General features: G+C 41.3%; 1 protein-coding gene across 1 annotated transcript in view; it reads left to right on the top strand.

The window, feature by feature from the left end:
• The first annotated feature begins 14,224 nt into the window (after nucleotides 1-14,224).
• Nucleotides 14,225-15,240, top strand: part of NMS (neuromedin S) — a 13,687-nt gene continuing 12,671 nt past the window's right edge. The window contains exon 1 of the mRNA XM_026066397.1: nucleotides 14,225-14,249. Within this exon, the coding sequence (XP_025922182.1) occupies nucleotides 14,225-14,249 (25 nt within the window). The remainder of the gene's footprint in view (nucleotides 14,250-15,240) is intronic.

Genomic DNA, 15,240 nt, shown 5'->3' with positions numbered 1-15,240 from the left:
TAAATATATACATAAGGTTCTGCCCTTGAAGCTGATCTGCAAAGGGAGAATCTTTTTCCTGCACTGAATCCCAATAGCATCCAGGAGGAGCACATTGCTGCTTGCTGAAGGATCAGAGCCAACTGTTCAAGATGGGACAAATTCAGAAGAGACTGAATTGTAGCAGAGGTTTCTGTGTGTCTGTGTGTATCCTGTTATCAGTTAATAAAAGAAAAAATATCCAATGGCAGTAGTATTTAAAATGCTTTCACAGCTAAAAAAAAAACCACACAAATTTAAATATTAGAATGCAAATCAAAAGTGATACAAGCAAGTTTAAACAAGTGGGACTTCTAGAGCAAGGGAGAGGAAACATAAGATAGAGCAGGCAACCTCAATTTAAATGCTGTTACTCATCTCATGTACTTTCCAACCTCTCATTTTGTAGTCTACATCACTGTGTCAAATTGGAGTCCAAGACTCACTGACCCACATGTGTAACTTGCATCATTTCCAATTCTGAGTCCCAAGTGGTAGCACTCGGTGTGCTAAATTAAATGCCTCATGAAATGTCTCTGGCCAAGAGGCAACACTCCTCCCTGTTAGAGGAGGGTTTCATCCCTGTAATCCATACCTCTCTGGGCTTGACTACCATAACGCACACTATACTGAAGCCTGACCAAAAAAATCAAATGGAGGCTGTCGCTGGTACAGACACTGCAGCTAGTCTGCTAAGCAGATCAGGCCAAGGCGAATGTGTTACAGCAGTGCCTTTGATGCTGCACTGACAGCTGCTAACTACCAATAAAGCAGCAGAAAGTTAGATCTTGGGGTGAACCAGTGGCCAAAAAATGGTGGTCAGAAATCTGAGTTCTCTGCCTGGCTGTCCTGTGTGTACCAGCATCCTGGGACAGCCACATGCTACATCTTTGTGCCTCCATTTCTCTATCCACGAAATAGAAATAATGATAGTTACTTTGTTAGTAAAGCATGTTGGAAATCTGTGGCTGCCACCAGCCTGGGTCTTGCACAGGCTAGCAACTTTGGAAGTTGCTTCTTTCCTCAGATGTGGGAGTGACAACTACGATTGCAGCCATGCACAGTTATTAATAAGCAGCCTCCAGCTGTGGAACCAGTTTCTGCCAGATTATCAGGTTCAGCCCAAATATTTTAACCTTTCAAGTATGTTGTTACTGACATGTATAATAATTAATCCAGTATAAAAAGAGCCAATTTTCCAAGCTAAGCATGGTTAATAAGCTTTGTTTTCRGTAACTGGGCCTGAAAGTGTCTGATGAAATTGAAGAATGTGTTGCACAGGCAAATTTAAAATTGGATTATACAATTGCTAGTTCAGGCCAACAGGATTCTTGCTACAGTCTTCATGTGCATGGCAGATGCTAAACTTTAGTGGGTTTTAGTGCTTTAAATAGGCAGCAAAATAAACATTTGAGTCTGGGTTCTTTCTTATACTAGAGGATTTTTACACTGCCAGAACAATATAAAAGAAACTTGTGCTGGCAAAAAAATCACCCTGCTCTCTCTGAGAAGTTCTGGAGAGACTGAAGGCTAGTTCCTCAGAGGTATGCCACTGAAACCAGTGCAAGTGAGGCACCCAGATTCCTCTAAGTACATGGGCCTAGACTGGAAAATTCGATTTTAGAGCAGTTCCAATATTTACGCCATTGAAAAGGTCTTTATGTTCTAATAGCTTCTGTATGTCTTTTTTCCAGGTTTGACTTTTCTGCCAGAAAAGCCTTAATTGCAAAAGATCAGCATTTGCTGATCTTTGGGGAACACTGCAAAAGCTGTATATTGGGATACATCAGATAAGTCACTGCACTATGGGCTTTTTTGTATTTTTTGGAGTGTGTGTATGAAGTGACTATACTTTTCTTGTTTCTATTGCCAGTTTGTAGGCATTTTAAAAGTTAAGGATAGAGTGAAGGTAAGGGTAGAGAGAGCAATGCTAAATTACCACCAAGGCTGTTGGTACCTTTGATGCCAACACGCACAGGTTATTGTAACTCACCATCCCATCAGAGTAAAGGAGCTGCGGTTGCAGACTGGCAGGTCAGCAAGATGAGGTGTGGCACTGGACAGCTGGGCTGTAAGAGGCACATTCAAGCATTTGAGGAAATTATTATCTGTCAGTGGCAGGCTCTCTTGACTGCCCTCAGTACGAGTTAATTCTAAATGGCATTTAAGCATATCTGAATGTTTAATTGAGCCCCTGCCCTGGACAGAATAAATGATCTTTCATACCGCAGTTTGCATTTGAACACATCCAGCCTAATTATACTTACTGTTGATCCYGGGTGCATCCACGTTTTCCTTCCCCTTCCAAACCCATCATCCTATTCATCAGAAGCGTAGGTTTGCCCATAGTGCTAAACTTAATGCTTATTTTTTGCTCTATGCTGTCATTTCAGGTTTTAATCTAAAACCAATTACTGGGATTAGTCTTGGTAGCCCTTTCAGTCATGCTTTGCTTCCTTAAGAACTGACCTAATGGCTATTTATCTGTCCAGCATCAAGCACACAGGAACAATAAATATTATTTAAATCAGCAAGAAAACGTGCTTGTCCCAGTGCAGCATCATTACTGGTGAAGCCACTGGTTTGCTTCATGGCTGTGCTTCTGAAGACTGATTGATCACCAAGGAAAGCTCTTATGTGCAAGTATCTTGCTCTGCACCTGGACAGGCATGGTACCTCTGAAACATAATGCGTTTATTAGGGGCAAGTGATCTTCCTTGCCATATTCTGTTGCCATCTGGAGCCTGAACAAGCTAGTTTAAACGTGAATCTGGCTCGTATAAGGTAGAAAAGACAGAATACCTTTTGGCTTCAACAGCCAGTAAGGGACACTGCAGCAACCAAAAATGTCAGGTTGAGGAATACACTGGAGCAAACAAGGAGTACAGCATCCATATAGATGTAGGATTCATTACTGTAGCCAATAATTCCTACAAAGTGTTATGTTTCCTTATTTCCTGAATCATTTTTAGCAATGTTATTTAAGTAAGGAGTGACCTGTAAGGAACATGTCTAAACCAGCTAGTATCCTTTGTAATGAAGGGCTTGAGAGGTGTGTAGGAAAGACCGAAGTATTTAAGTGTGTGTGAGGGCAAGGAGTTTAGTGCTCATATCTGTAGCAAAATCAGACTGGCTCTAGTGGGGGCAAGATCGGATCCACAGGCAGCAAATGAGACTTGCTTTCATTTGAGGATTAAGTCCACTTTTTATTTCAGGGCAGAAACAGGAGAAGTGTATCTTATGATCGGTGCCTTGGAAATTGTTAAGTCTTTGTGTGTCATTACACCATTAGATTTCCTTCTAAAGTATGAAACAAAATATTTAGTTTAGACTGAACTAAATAGGCCCTCAGCTGAACCGTTTAGTTTACCTTAAATTCCTAAGACTTTTAGTCTGAGCTGGTAGTTTGCAAGAGAAAACAGCTTCGTGGGGTTTATTAACTCCAGTGGGCAGAGCATGTTGCCAGGACTGAGCTAGAGTAGCTAAGAACTACATTTAATTATCAAATCAATGTCAATTAAAATTGAACCCAATAATTCAAAATTAATTATCTAGGTCATCAAACGAGTGCAGCCAACAAGCAAATTATCATGTCAATGTAGCAAGATAAGTCAGTTCTTTGAAAATTTTCAGAAATAACAATTGAGTTTTGAGTCCCAGTTATGGTTTTGTGGTTTTTTTCAAAGTAGGGAAATTAGGAGAATTGACTGAATGAATTAGTATTCAGAACAAATTAGTTTACTTCAAAGTAACCTGCTATGCTCTTTTAACCCTCTCCTCTCCCCACAACCTGAATCACAGAGCTGGATTTACCAACTCTTGCTTCCCTCTATAACTGACAGATTAACAAGAAGCTGAGGCTTAAATCCAACAGCTGGATTCACAAAACTCCACGTCAGTTATTGCCTATTCCCAGGCGCCTAAGTTGCTATGACACTGAAGTTATGGTGCTGACCACTGGCTGCGTGACCAAGGCTCCAACAGCACTACATAGCACGTGCCCATACCTTGCTGTGCCTCATCAGGACTCACAGGATTGACAGTGTGCAGGATACACAGCACCAGACCCGACTCTGGGCACAGGTAGGAAAGCAAGGTAAATTTTTAAGATTTTTTTTCACAAAAGAGTGATTTCTGGTGGGGGCAGCTACGCTATACCGAGCCAATACTTCTCCTTGCAAGTGTTGGAGCTGGCACTCTAAAACGTTAAAGGAACACATAAGGACACCATGCTAAGCAAAATTAAGACAAGATGTCCAAACTGTCTGATGTCAGTTCTGCTGCTGTAGTAGTGGTAGCATTGTGTTGGGAGAGCTGTTACCTTGAGTTTGATCAGTCACCATGTTAGAAAACTGATCAGATTTGGGGCACATAGAGGTACCTGAAGGAGGATTGAGGGACCACTTGAGTCACAGAAATGTGAAAAAGAGAGGTGGGGGAGGCACAGGCACAGAACCTGGGTCCCATTTGCTATCTTACTGAATGCTTTTAAGATCAGAGTGTTTTACATTAAGTAGAACAGCTTTCACAGGGACAGAGTACTTCAAATAATGTATAACTTGCTGGTTGGGGCTGGCTCCTTGGAAGCTGCAGATATGGTATCTACCAAGAGGAGTTTGAACATTTGTTTCCCATATTCCAGTATCCCACTAAGTAACTAGGAACAGCACCACTTTCATGAAGGAAAGAAAAAAATGTTCATGCCAGAAACTCTAGAGGACATAAGTCTAGGAGAGTCATCCTAAAATGGCAGGCATCTCTTTGCAACCCAAACTTAAGAAAAGACATCTGTCAGAGTCGGGACTTTGCTTCACGGCTCCTCTTGTCATTTTCTGCTGGCCAGGCTAGTCTTCACTCTGGTCATGGAGAGTCTTTGGAGGGGGGCAGATCCGTGTGCCGCCCTTGGATGTGTGTTCCCCTAGGCAGCATGGCCCCTAAGGGCTAGACAATAATCGTGGAGAGTCTAAATCTTGTGAAGCTAGGCCAGTGAGGTGTAATTTTTGAGCTATTTATACCTAATTTTTCTCAACAGAAGTTGGGAGCCTACATTTCCTTGCTGAATCTGGGGGCCTACCCAGAGTTTCCTTGATTCTTTTTTAAAAAAATGAGAGAGAAATGGCAGAACTTCCTAGATGTTTTGGGGAGATTATTCTGCTGCCTTTCCTATCGTGAACTGTTAATGATGTTACCATGTCCGTGTTTGAACTCACTATGCATATTCACATGCTAAAATATTAAAAGGAAAAAAAAGGGGGGGACATGGAACTTCCCCAATCAATATGTAGACAGAAATGGAAATAGAAGGAAGAGTTAAGGTGGAAAAGTTGAATTGTTTCAAAGAAAGTGTCCTATAGACTTGCAGCACAGAGGATCCCATCAGGCTGAGTATCTTTGATAGAATTCTTCAGCCATCACAACTGATATAGTAGTTTCTTGCCCTTGAAAAACAGACATCAGTCCCTCTGATCACAAGCAAGATCTTCTACATTACATTTACCTTGATTTCCTGTTGAAATTTTTGATTTCCTTCAGCTTAATATGTTTCCCAAGATACTGATGCACACCAAGTCTTGGACTACAACAACAAAATCTTTTTTTCACTGAGGTGACAAAGCCTGTAAGATTGTCTATTTGAAAGCTCCCTTTCAAAAATGATCATATTTTAACCTCCTATTGCAACCACCAAAGAGGGCCCTGAAAATATGAGGGGTTGGATAATACAGAAAATTTTATGGCACAGCTTTCAGCCTCACTACAAGGAAGACTCAAAATTTTTTTTAGTGATTTTTTTAGTGGTCCAGGATACCATTGCAGAGCACAAATCCTACTGACACAGCATACACTCCATTCGCAGTTCCTACACAGTTCCTTTATAAATATCATGGATAGCCATGATATCAGCTGAATTAAACATTCCTCCTTTTGCAATCCAACATAAAAAATTCTTAATGAATACAGTCTTTTTTTTTGGCTGTTCAGAGCCAAACCTTTCCCCTTCTTAGGCTGTCAGCTCACTCTTGTCCCAGGGTAGTAGGCCTCCTGCTCATCTTCAAGCCCTGCTCGCATGACTCTTACAGAATCTCAACTATTTATTTTTTAGCATAAGGGACACCACAACCCTACACGTGGAAGCATCACACCATTTAGGGAGGTTTCCCCTACAACGCTGTCCTTATCATAAGATGCATCCCCAGAAAAGAAGGATGCTGCCATTGTTCTGTCCACTTATAACTCCTTCTAGATGTTCTGTCCTTTTTTGAGATCACTTAACTAGTAGGTTTTCCCTGTTTTGAAAAAAACTACCAGAGCAGTTAGCATGTGCTTTGTTACAACTTATTTTTTTCCTAATTTACATGCAGCTTCCCTGAGCACTTATTTCATTAAGGAAACCATGTCACTGAACAGTGATTCCTCAATCCAGGCAACTAAAGGGGCAGATTACTTTGTTCTCTTCAGTAATAATAACAACAGCAACACACTTGGCTTCTTTCTGTTGGATAACTCATGGTGCTAAATTGCACCTAGCACTCGTGCTGTCTAAATGTGGTCCTATTACAGAAGTTATTGAGTCAAATCAATTTCTGCTGTAATCTCTATGAAGYTGCTGGGATTGGAATTGGGAAAATTCATTTTGGCTGCGTTTTCTCTGAATAGAATATGGGGCAGAGTGTTGCTTTCTTGTTTGTTTTACTGTCACATTGTGTTCGGTAAGAGGTTAATGTTAAGCCACCCCATGCAGGTTTCGTCTTGTCCAGTTTATTCCCCCACCCACACCCCAAAAGACAAAAACTCTGTAATCCTTTTCCTTCCTTAGGATTTTGCAACTGGATAACTGAAGTGCATTATTTATCCCATGGTGAAAGCAAAGCTGCTTTAAAAAGCCTTTGTTAATGGTAGTTTGATACTGAAGTTCTCCGGCCCTGCCTTTCAAAAAATGAGATTTGCAGGGAAAATTCATGGAATGTAGCAGCCATCACTAGTAAGTGCCAAAAACTCAGCAAATGACTAGAGCCTGTCAGACTACACTACGAAGTGAACACTTACTTTTCTTTCTAAATGTAAAAATAGCATCAATCATATACACAAATATGTTTCCCAGGTAGAACAGGGGATATTTAAAAACTATTTTTCAGTTGATAGCTTGGATTTTGGAAAAGGATCCACTATACCTTCCAGAAATTGCTTTTGAAGCTTTATTATGCATCATGAAGCTTTATTATAGTCTTTATTGGCTTGTTTAATGTGGTAGTCATATATCTAACTGTATTTTATCATAGATTAACTGGATTTTAATTTTACAGCCCTCCTCATTCTCCTACTAAATACTACCTTCTTTAGACAGGGTATTACTGGCAAGGAAAAATATGATAACTTTATAAACAGAAAGAAAACGAAAATTAAAGTTGCATACAATTAATTTTTCTGTCTCAAGACTATTTATACAAGTAAATAAACACAATATGATCTCCAGTTCCATATAACTTCATGAGAGTTGCATACCTCTAACCATTTAAAAACTTTGAGATTAACCATGATAAACCAAACAGTATTCACCAGACATTGCACAATATCTTTTCATATTAACAAGCAATGAGATCCAGTCTTGATGTGTCATCTCTGCTAAAATCTCTCCCAGTGAGATGTACATAGGAGAAGGTGGCTGACATAATCATTGCTGTGGCTGCTTGCTTTCTTTTTGAATTTTGGCTTTTCCTCTTTCTTCTGCAATTTAATCCTTTTGGGTAATAACCATAAGTATTCTGCTTGTTTTCAAGTGTGGTTTCTTTTATGGCAATCACACTGTGGAGGAAAAAAAATGAAGACTGTCTTCTCCAGTTATAGGGAGACAAGAATGCTAGAGAGGTCCCAGCCTCTGCCTGTATATGATAGTAGGGCTGAGATAGAAAGATATTGGGCTTGATCTAATATGAGGAATACAATGTTCCTCTGTCTAGGCAGAACCTTGTTTTCTCTGAGAGATCTGGCTCACCACAGCATTCTTTGTCAGTATTTCCTTTGAGTGATGCTTATTCTCTCTCATTTTTCCCCCTTCTTTTGGACTTTGGAATAATTCTTTCTTTACTTCTGAGCCTCCAGAGCCATCAGAAAGTGAAATGGGTGCTGTTTAAGAAAGCCAGGATGCATTCTCAAGATTCATTACTTTGAATGAAAAATGGAAAGTTCACCTCTTCGTGCACACTATTGGTACCTCTGAGGTATGCAGACGTACAGTTGCCACAGGGGAAAACTGCTTAGTTCACATAGTTTAAACCAAATTAGGATTGACATGGTTGATTATTAAGAACACGTAGTTAACCAGCAATTGGTGAAAAATACATTCAGGATCAATATCAGTAATAACAGATAAACCACAACCCTAGACAATTGCAAAATATTACTAACTCCTACAAGCTTTTAAACACCCTTCCCCAAAGTTTCCCCCCAAATAATCCCCCAAAGTTCTTATCACACATGCAGAATTACAAACGTGGACACCTTCTTCCTTGCACCCCACTCTGGCGGGAGACGAGGCTGCTGCAGCTTTACGTGGCCCCGCACTGCCCCGACACCCCATGGACTCCCACACCGGGGAAAGCCCCCAGAGGCCGTGGGCACCCCCACATTGCCCTGTGATCTCCAGCTGGTGCTGGCTACACGTGGTACCCCATGGCCACGGGGAGGTGGCACCATCCAGCCGGGGCGGAGGCTGCAATGCTGCGGGGCAACTGCCGGCACTGCTGAGCCTGGGTCACCGCTGCTCTGCTCCCACTCTGGGGTCTCCCCCACTGCAAAATTTCATGCATCTTTTGTACTTCTTTCCAAGCTGACTCCTTTGTTTCAAAAGAGTCTGTAGTTCCCTGGTTACTGTTAAATCCGGCTGATGGTCGTCTTCCTCTTTAGCATGACCAGTTTGGGGCAAATACCCTCTCAGTCTCAGATGGTTTCTGGTGCACATACTGTTTGCCCTCACATTCCCACCTTACCAGATGGCATTATCCAGACCATTTTGCTGAGAGTGGGCCGTAAGAGCAATCCCACATACAACATTTTGCTGGCAAGAAGTACTTATAAAGGAGTAAGTAAATGCGGATGGGGAATATGAGCTACAAAAGGTCTATATTCCTGCCACTACACTCTTATTCTCTTTCATTTGTCTTGTCTGCCAGTTGCAGCATATCTGGTGAACTCTTTTTTTGACACTTGTGTCTAATACTGGGTCTGAATCTTTGACTGGAGCCTTTGGTCCCTATTGGGTTCAGCAGGGGCTTGGGAATGTGCCGCCCCCAAAGCAGAGACCAAAGTGAGTAGAAAGGGCTCATTCAGGCATTCAGTTGCAAAACTGAGAGTCCTACAGTGTCAAAAACATGTGTATGGTTGTCCACAGGCAGGTCAGCAGGAGCAGAAAGCTTTAATGCTAAAAGTTGGCAGCAAGGTGAATGCACAACAGACCTTGCCAGAACACATCACTCCTTCTCCCGACTCACAGGCTTAGGTCTCCTTCTGAACATGCAGAGAAGGATGATACATACCTTGCTATCGCCCCAACACATAGTTTTAGATGTTGCCTGAATCTGCAGCAGTGCTTAGCCCCCCACAACGAAAGCCTGCCTTTTGTTTGCCGGTGGCTCTTTGGGCCAGCTGATTCCTGGAGAGGCTATGGAGGAGGATTTCTGAGGCCAGAAAACCCATGGAGGCATCACTGTTGGCGAGCAGGTAATTTTGGACCCTAGTCCTAATGGTATAACATCCTTCCTTGAAGAGCACAACTCTTAGTTTATTGCTGTTTGCCCTTCTGGTCTGATCGCTAGACTTCAGGAGTGGCCATTTCAACGAAACGTACAGTTTCAATATTTTCAGGCCAACAAAATGCTTTAAAAGCTGAAAGTACAGCAAAGCTTTTACTCAGTGATGCAATGCAATGAGATAAGAAAATAATCAGGCCAATGAATGTCCAGATCATAACCACTTCAGCCAATGGGCAAAGTAAAAGTTAGCTGAAGTCTTACAGCTGTCAGGAGTCAGAAGACTGGTCATAAAAGCTCATACAGAAAAAAAAAAAAAGTTGAAACAAGAAAAAAAATGAACAGAAGTTCAATTTAACATGTCAGGGAAGCAATCAGTTCATTTTTAATGCATATAAAACTCATTATAAATATCTCCTACCTGAAACAGACTGAGAAAATGAATTGCTTTCATATTAAATGAGCCAAATTACTTAACAAGTAAAATACAGATAGCTTCAGTAATAATTGTAAGTAACAGAGTCTGAGTACTTATTCATTTTGAATGGCACTCAACTCAGAGGAGTAAGTGCTGCTAAATATGGATAAGGGAAGCACAACTTCAGGTTAACCTCCTTGCTCCTCACTCAGCGATACATGCCTAACTCTGGGTGTCATAAGTCTGAGGCCTGAGCTCCTGGGTATTCACATACTTGATTTAAGAAATAGATTGTTTCTGTGCATTGTCTTAAAGTCAGGAAGAAGAAATCTTAATGACAGAGGTTCAGTGGGTCATATGATATTGAAAGGGATTAATATAGTTTCGTGGTTTCTTCTCCCTGGCTGGTTGGGTTAGAGTGAGAACTGTTTGAGGAAACCTGGTAAGGTGGTAAAAATGACTTGGGACTGGTTCTGCCCATAGCAGAGAGAGCTAAAAGTTGTTTGGKGAGACAAACATTTATTTTAAGATAATATGTTCTTACATATGGTGTTCACATATACAGAAATTAATGGAGAGTTAAGATTTGCACCTTTGTCACAACTTTGAGACATATGGTATATATATTAGGCTATACCCTTTACTCTAGTAATTGATATAAAGTATCCATTATCATAAACTGTGGTCATCCCTCTATAAACACAAAATTATAACTTACATATAACTACACTCAAAGAAAATTAAAGCTACAGATTAAATCATTCAGATTTAGGAGGTATGGCTGAATGAGTATCAGCTTTATAATTCAGCTACTAAAATCAGATCTGTTCAGCTGGTGAAGCTACGTGTGTGTGAGCCACCCCAGTTTTTGGCTGGGAGACCAGCTTGAAATTTCTGGTAAGGTACAAGCTAAGGAGTCAGGAACAAAGAGTCCTGGACAAATGCTTGATCACAGCTTAGTCACAGAAAATGATTGAGTTATCCCACCAATTGCCTAACCAGAACAGTATATGGCTTCCCTGTCCTACTGGGAAAATATCAAAAAAAAATTAGGCAAAATGAAAGTTCCAGACTGAAGATCTTTTCAAATGCTTTGAAGCATACTAATTATAATAATCTTTCACCCCAACATAGCCCAGTATAGCCCATTACTACAGTTCTAATTTCTGTATAGGACATCCTGGTAGGTGTAAATTGCTTCATTTCAAAGGAGTTTCCACTTCTCTGTCTGAACATAGCAAACATAAAGTCACCTTTATCAAGGAAATTAACCAAGAAATTATCCAAAAGAACAAAAAAGCTCAGATTCTTGGTCTAGTGGCATAACTCCTCCATTAGCGCTGACCTAATGAGCTTAGTTTTTAAGGGCATGCCTTTATAACTACAAAGTGTAGCAATGAAACCACAAACAAGAGAAAAAAAAGTACTTATTTCACATTCTGAAAACCAAAAGCAAAACCTATACTAGACCTCTATTTTACGAAAGTGCAACCTTTTTCTGCAGTCTTTTTAGCATCAGAGATTCAATGGCCACAGGCATGCCAGTAAAAGCAAGGTTTGGACCTATAGCTCTGAATGCTGAGTGGAGCCCTGCCCGTGTAGGAACAAAAATGAGGCAGGAACCTTCACTGTTCGGACCACTTGTCTGTGCTGGAAACATAAATGCATCTAAACTAACACAACGTTAAACATGGCCTAATATTCAGCATAAACAGGCACTGCCAAGTTCAATACAACATGATCACTGGGAGGTGTCTGCAGGCTTTAGCAGGTTCGCCTAATACCCTGCAACTTCTGCAGCATTTTTCATCTTTGCAGATACATAGGTATAGAAAGCTCCCAAAGAAGGATAATGTTTTATACCATGTGCTGCCAAGCTGTAGAAGGTGAGAGACATAAGGAATCAGAAGCCACCAGTTAGGATATATTTGGGGATTCCGGCACTGACACTGTGCAGATGTTGTCTGAGCTGCCTGCCATAACCTGTTGACTTCATTGCAGAGACCATTCACAAAGAGGAAGCCAGCCCTCACCCTGACATCTGTTGAAGCGAAATTGTCTTCTTATTCTTCACTTATCTATCACAGCATGTTTTAATCTGAAATTATGGGTGCCAGAATGTTACTGATGCTAAATATATGCCAAGCCTCCTGACTCACCATGAAAATTCTCTTGCTTCTCATTGACCCCCTACCAAAGCTTCATTTTTAACTTGTTTATGAATAACTCTGGGCACTAAAACTCTTGACCTAATTCTCTCTCTGCATGCAGGAAGTCCAGGACCTTAAAGCAGAAATTTCGTTTGTACAATAATAATACAGCTCATTAGTCTGGCTCGGTGCTGATATATCTATTGGGAGAGCTGCAGCTCAGCTAACAACTGTGAAATGAAATGTACAGCAGGAGAAGAAAGTTCTGAGTTAAGAAAGGAGGATTTCTGACACATTCAGCTATTTGAAATTTTACTTTTAAACACTTTCCCCTGCTCTTCCCTCATCATGCACGGTCACTGAGAAAATACTATTTTCAGTTTGGTAATAAGAGTACTGATTTTTTTTTTTTTAATGGAACTGGTATGACTTAATTTTTATCTAATCTTTACGTATAAGCCTAATTTGAAGTATGTGTATAATTCCACTGGCTTCAGGGGACCAACATGTAGGCAGAATTTGCTGAAGGAGAGCAGAGGATACACTCAGGGTACTCACTGGGAAAGAGTGCAATAAAGCAGTGGATCTTGCATCTTTCATGAGGAGGAAGGAAAGAGGCAGACAGCCTCCAGTATTTCAGTTCAAGGAGGAGTGGGTTTCACTCACCTGACATGATCCCACATCCCTTTTCCTATGCTATTGCAAACAATTCACACTCCTAAACTTGGCTATATTTAAATATTTTGTTGAAGTGGGATATAGTTTAACGGACTGTCTGGGACAGAAATCTGATGTTAGCCAGGTAATGACTAGCCTGAGGAAGAACAAAGCAGTTTTTGCCTTTCTTCCCAGACAGGAAAAAACAGAGAACCATGTCCCATAACACTGAATAATTGCTAGCAATGAACTCCGCTGTACCTGCTCCAGTTCAAAAACTTAGCACCTACAAAACCAACCCATCTTAGTAACCACTTAATAGTATTCTAATTTAAAATGCAGTAACTAATTCGTATTTAAAACTATTTGTATTTAAAGTACCAGTATGTAACTAATAACTGAGTAACTAAAGAACTAAATTGCACTGAACCTAGAATGGATCTGTAAGATCCCATGTTTCTCTAGCATAGCAGTGATTTGGGTGCAAAATCTGTGATAAGCATGGCAACAGAAACACTGTTGATGAACAATAATTTTCAATTTGGTTAAAAGCAAAGTGTCAAAAGASAAAAAGAAGACAATTATTATGAAACTGGCAGTCCATCAGAATATCTTCACCATCTATCTTTTACTGTCTGCCTCTGATGGGCCCAGCTCACAGTGTGATGCTCTGTTTTCACATTTATGTGACCACATTTGCTTAAGATTAATAAGATAACACCAAGCAGGGACCTGCTTCTTACTGCCTTTGAAAAAAATGTCGTTGTCCTTTGCTAAGAAAATTTTACAAACCTAGAGAGTCCCTTCCTTGCATGGACTTGATCAGAAAGCAGTGTCACTGCAGAAAAGGGGTATGTGTTTCCTGAAATCCTGCATCTCCTTGTTAGTCAAAGCTTGGGAGGATTTGCTATGAGAAATCACCACCGCAAATCTCACTGTAATCTGCTTTATCTTCCAAAAAGGGTAAAAATTGTACAGTCTGAGGGAGCAGTCTCTTTAAATACTACCCTGTCTTGAAACTCCCATTTCCAGTCAAGATGGGTAAGAAGCTGACAGCTGAGTGCCTGCTCGAACGACGCCTGACCTCTCCTGATAGCTCTCGAGGCAGATTATGGCACCCAAACGGCTATGATGTGGCAGTGACAGTCGCCTTTGCTGGGAGAGGATGGAACAAAGGGTGAACTAATGGTGCCGAGGTTGCTCAGCCTGCTCCCACACCTCCTTTCCCTGCTCGGCCGATGGCCGTGGAGCTGATGAAGGCCCGTGAAGCCTGGCTATGCTTTGCTTTTCTGAGAGAAAGCAGCTGTGTCGCCTTTCTGCTTGGAGGTGCAGGGTCCCATTTTGTTTGTCTTGCATCCCACATAGGAGATGTTGCCTCCCAACACATCTCTACTATGTATGACAGCAGCTGGACAACTGGAAAATACATATTTGTTATAGCAGGCCCAGAGTCTATAAAAAACAAGGTTAGGAGGACTCTGCCTTTCTCATCCTCAGGTGTGATTAGAAAGCATTGCCCTTCGAACTAGCACAGAACATAACCTGGAAGCATTTTCCAGAATCAAACCCAATGATTAAATCAAGCAGAAGAATGGAGAATTGCCTTTCTGTTACAAACAGATCTTTGTCTTTTCTACACCCATACCTACTATGAAATGAAATGCGGGATGGATACTGAGAAAAGATTTTCTTATTTCACATGGAGATCAATATAATAAAATGGGTCAAGACTGTCCAACATGAAAGTTCACATCCTTTTTAAGTAGAAGGCAAACTTTATTTCCCAAGTTGCCACAGGAGAAATATTTTCCAAAGCGTAAYAAGCCCTACTATAAAAGAGAATTTTCTGTTAAAAAAACCCAACCCCTCTCTCCCTTCGTGTTTGCATGGCTTCTTCTGTCCTTCCTTTCTCTCCCCTCTTCTAGAAAAATAGCTTCTTTGATAAGCCAAGGTCTCAAAAGCGCCTAGAAATGAGTGGCCAATACCCAACCTCCACCAGTGTCCCTGAAACTGGTGAAGCCTGGGATTCCCCAGGGCTTGAATATTTAGGTATTTTTCAGACCCCTCACAGCAAAAGAACAACAAAAACGGGCAAACTCCATTGCCCCGGCCAACTCGGGGAAAGCTGTGTCCTGACTCCGGCGCTGGAGTGGGGAACAGGGCACGAGGGAGCAGGGAGCAGGGAAGCAGGGTGTGGGGGAACGGGCAGTGGGGCACGGGGAGCACAGAGCGGGGGAGCAGGGTGTGGGGCGCA

The sequence above is a fragment of the Apteryx rowi genome, unplaced genomic scaffold (genome assembly GCF_003343035.1).
Source record: "Apteryx rowi isolate R43461 unplaced genomic scaffold, aptRow1 scaffold_103, whole genome shotgun sequence".
Taxonomy (NCBI): Eukaryota; Metazoa; Chordata; class Aves; order Apterygiformes; family Apterygidae; genus Apteryx; species Apteryx rowi.
The sequence above is the reverse complement of the archived record's forward strand: the minus strand, read 5'-3'. Positions and strand labels throughout refer to the sequence as shown.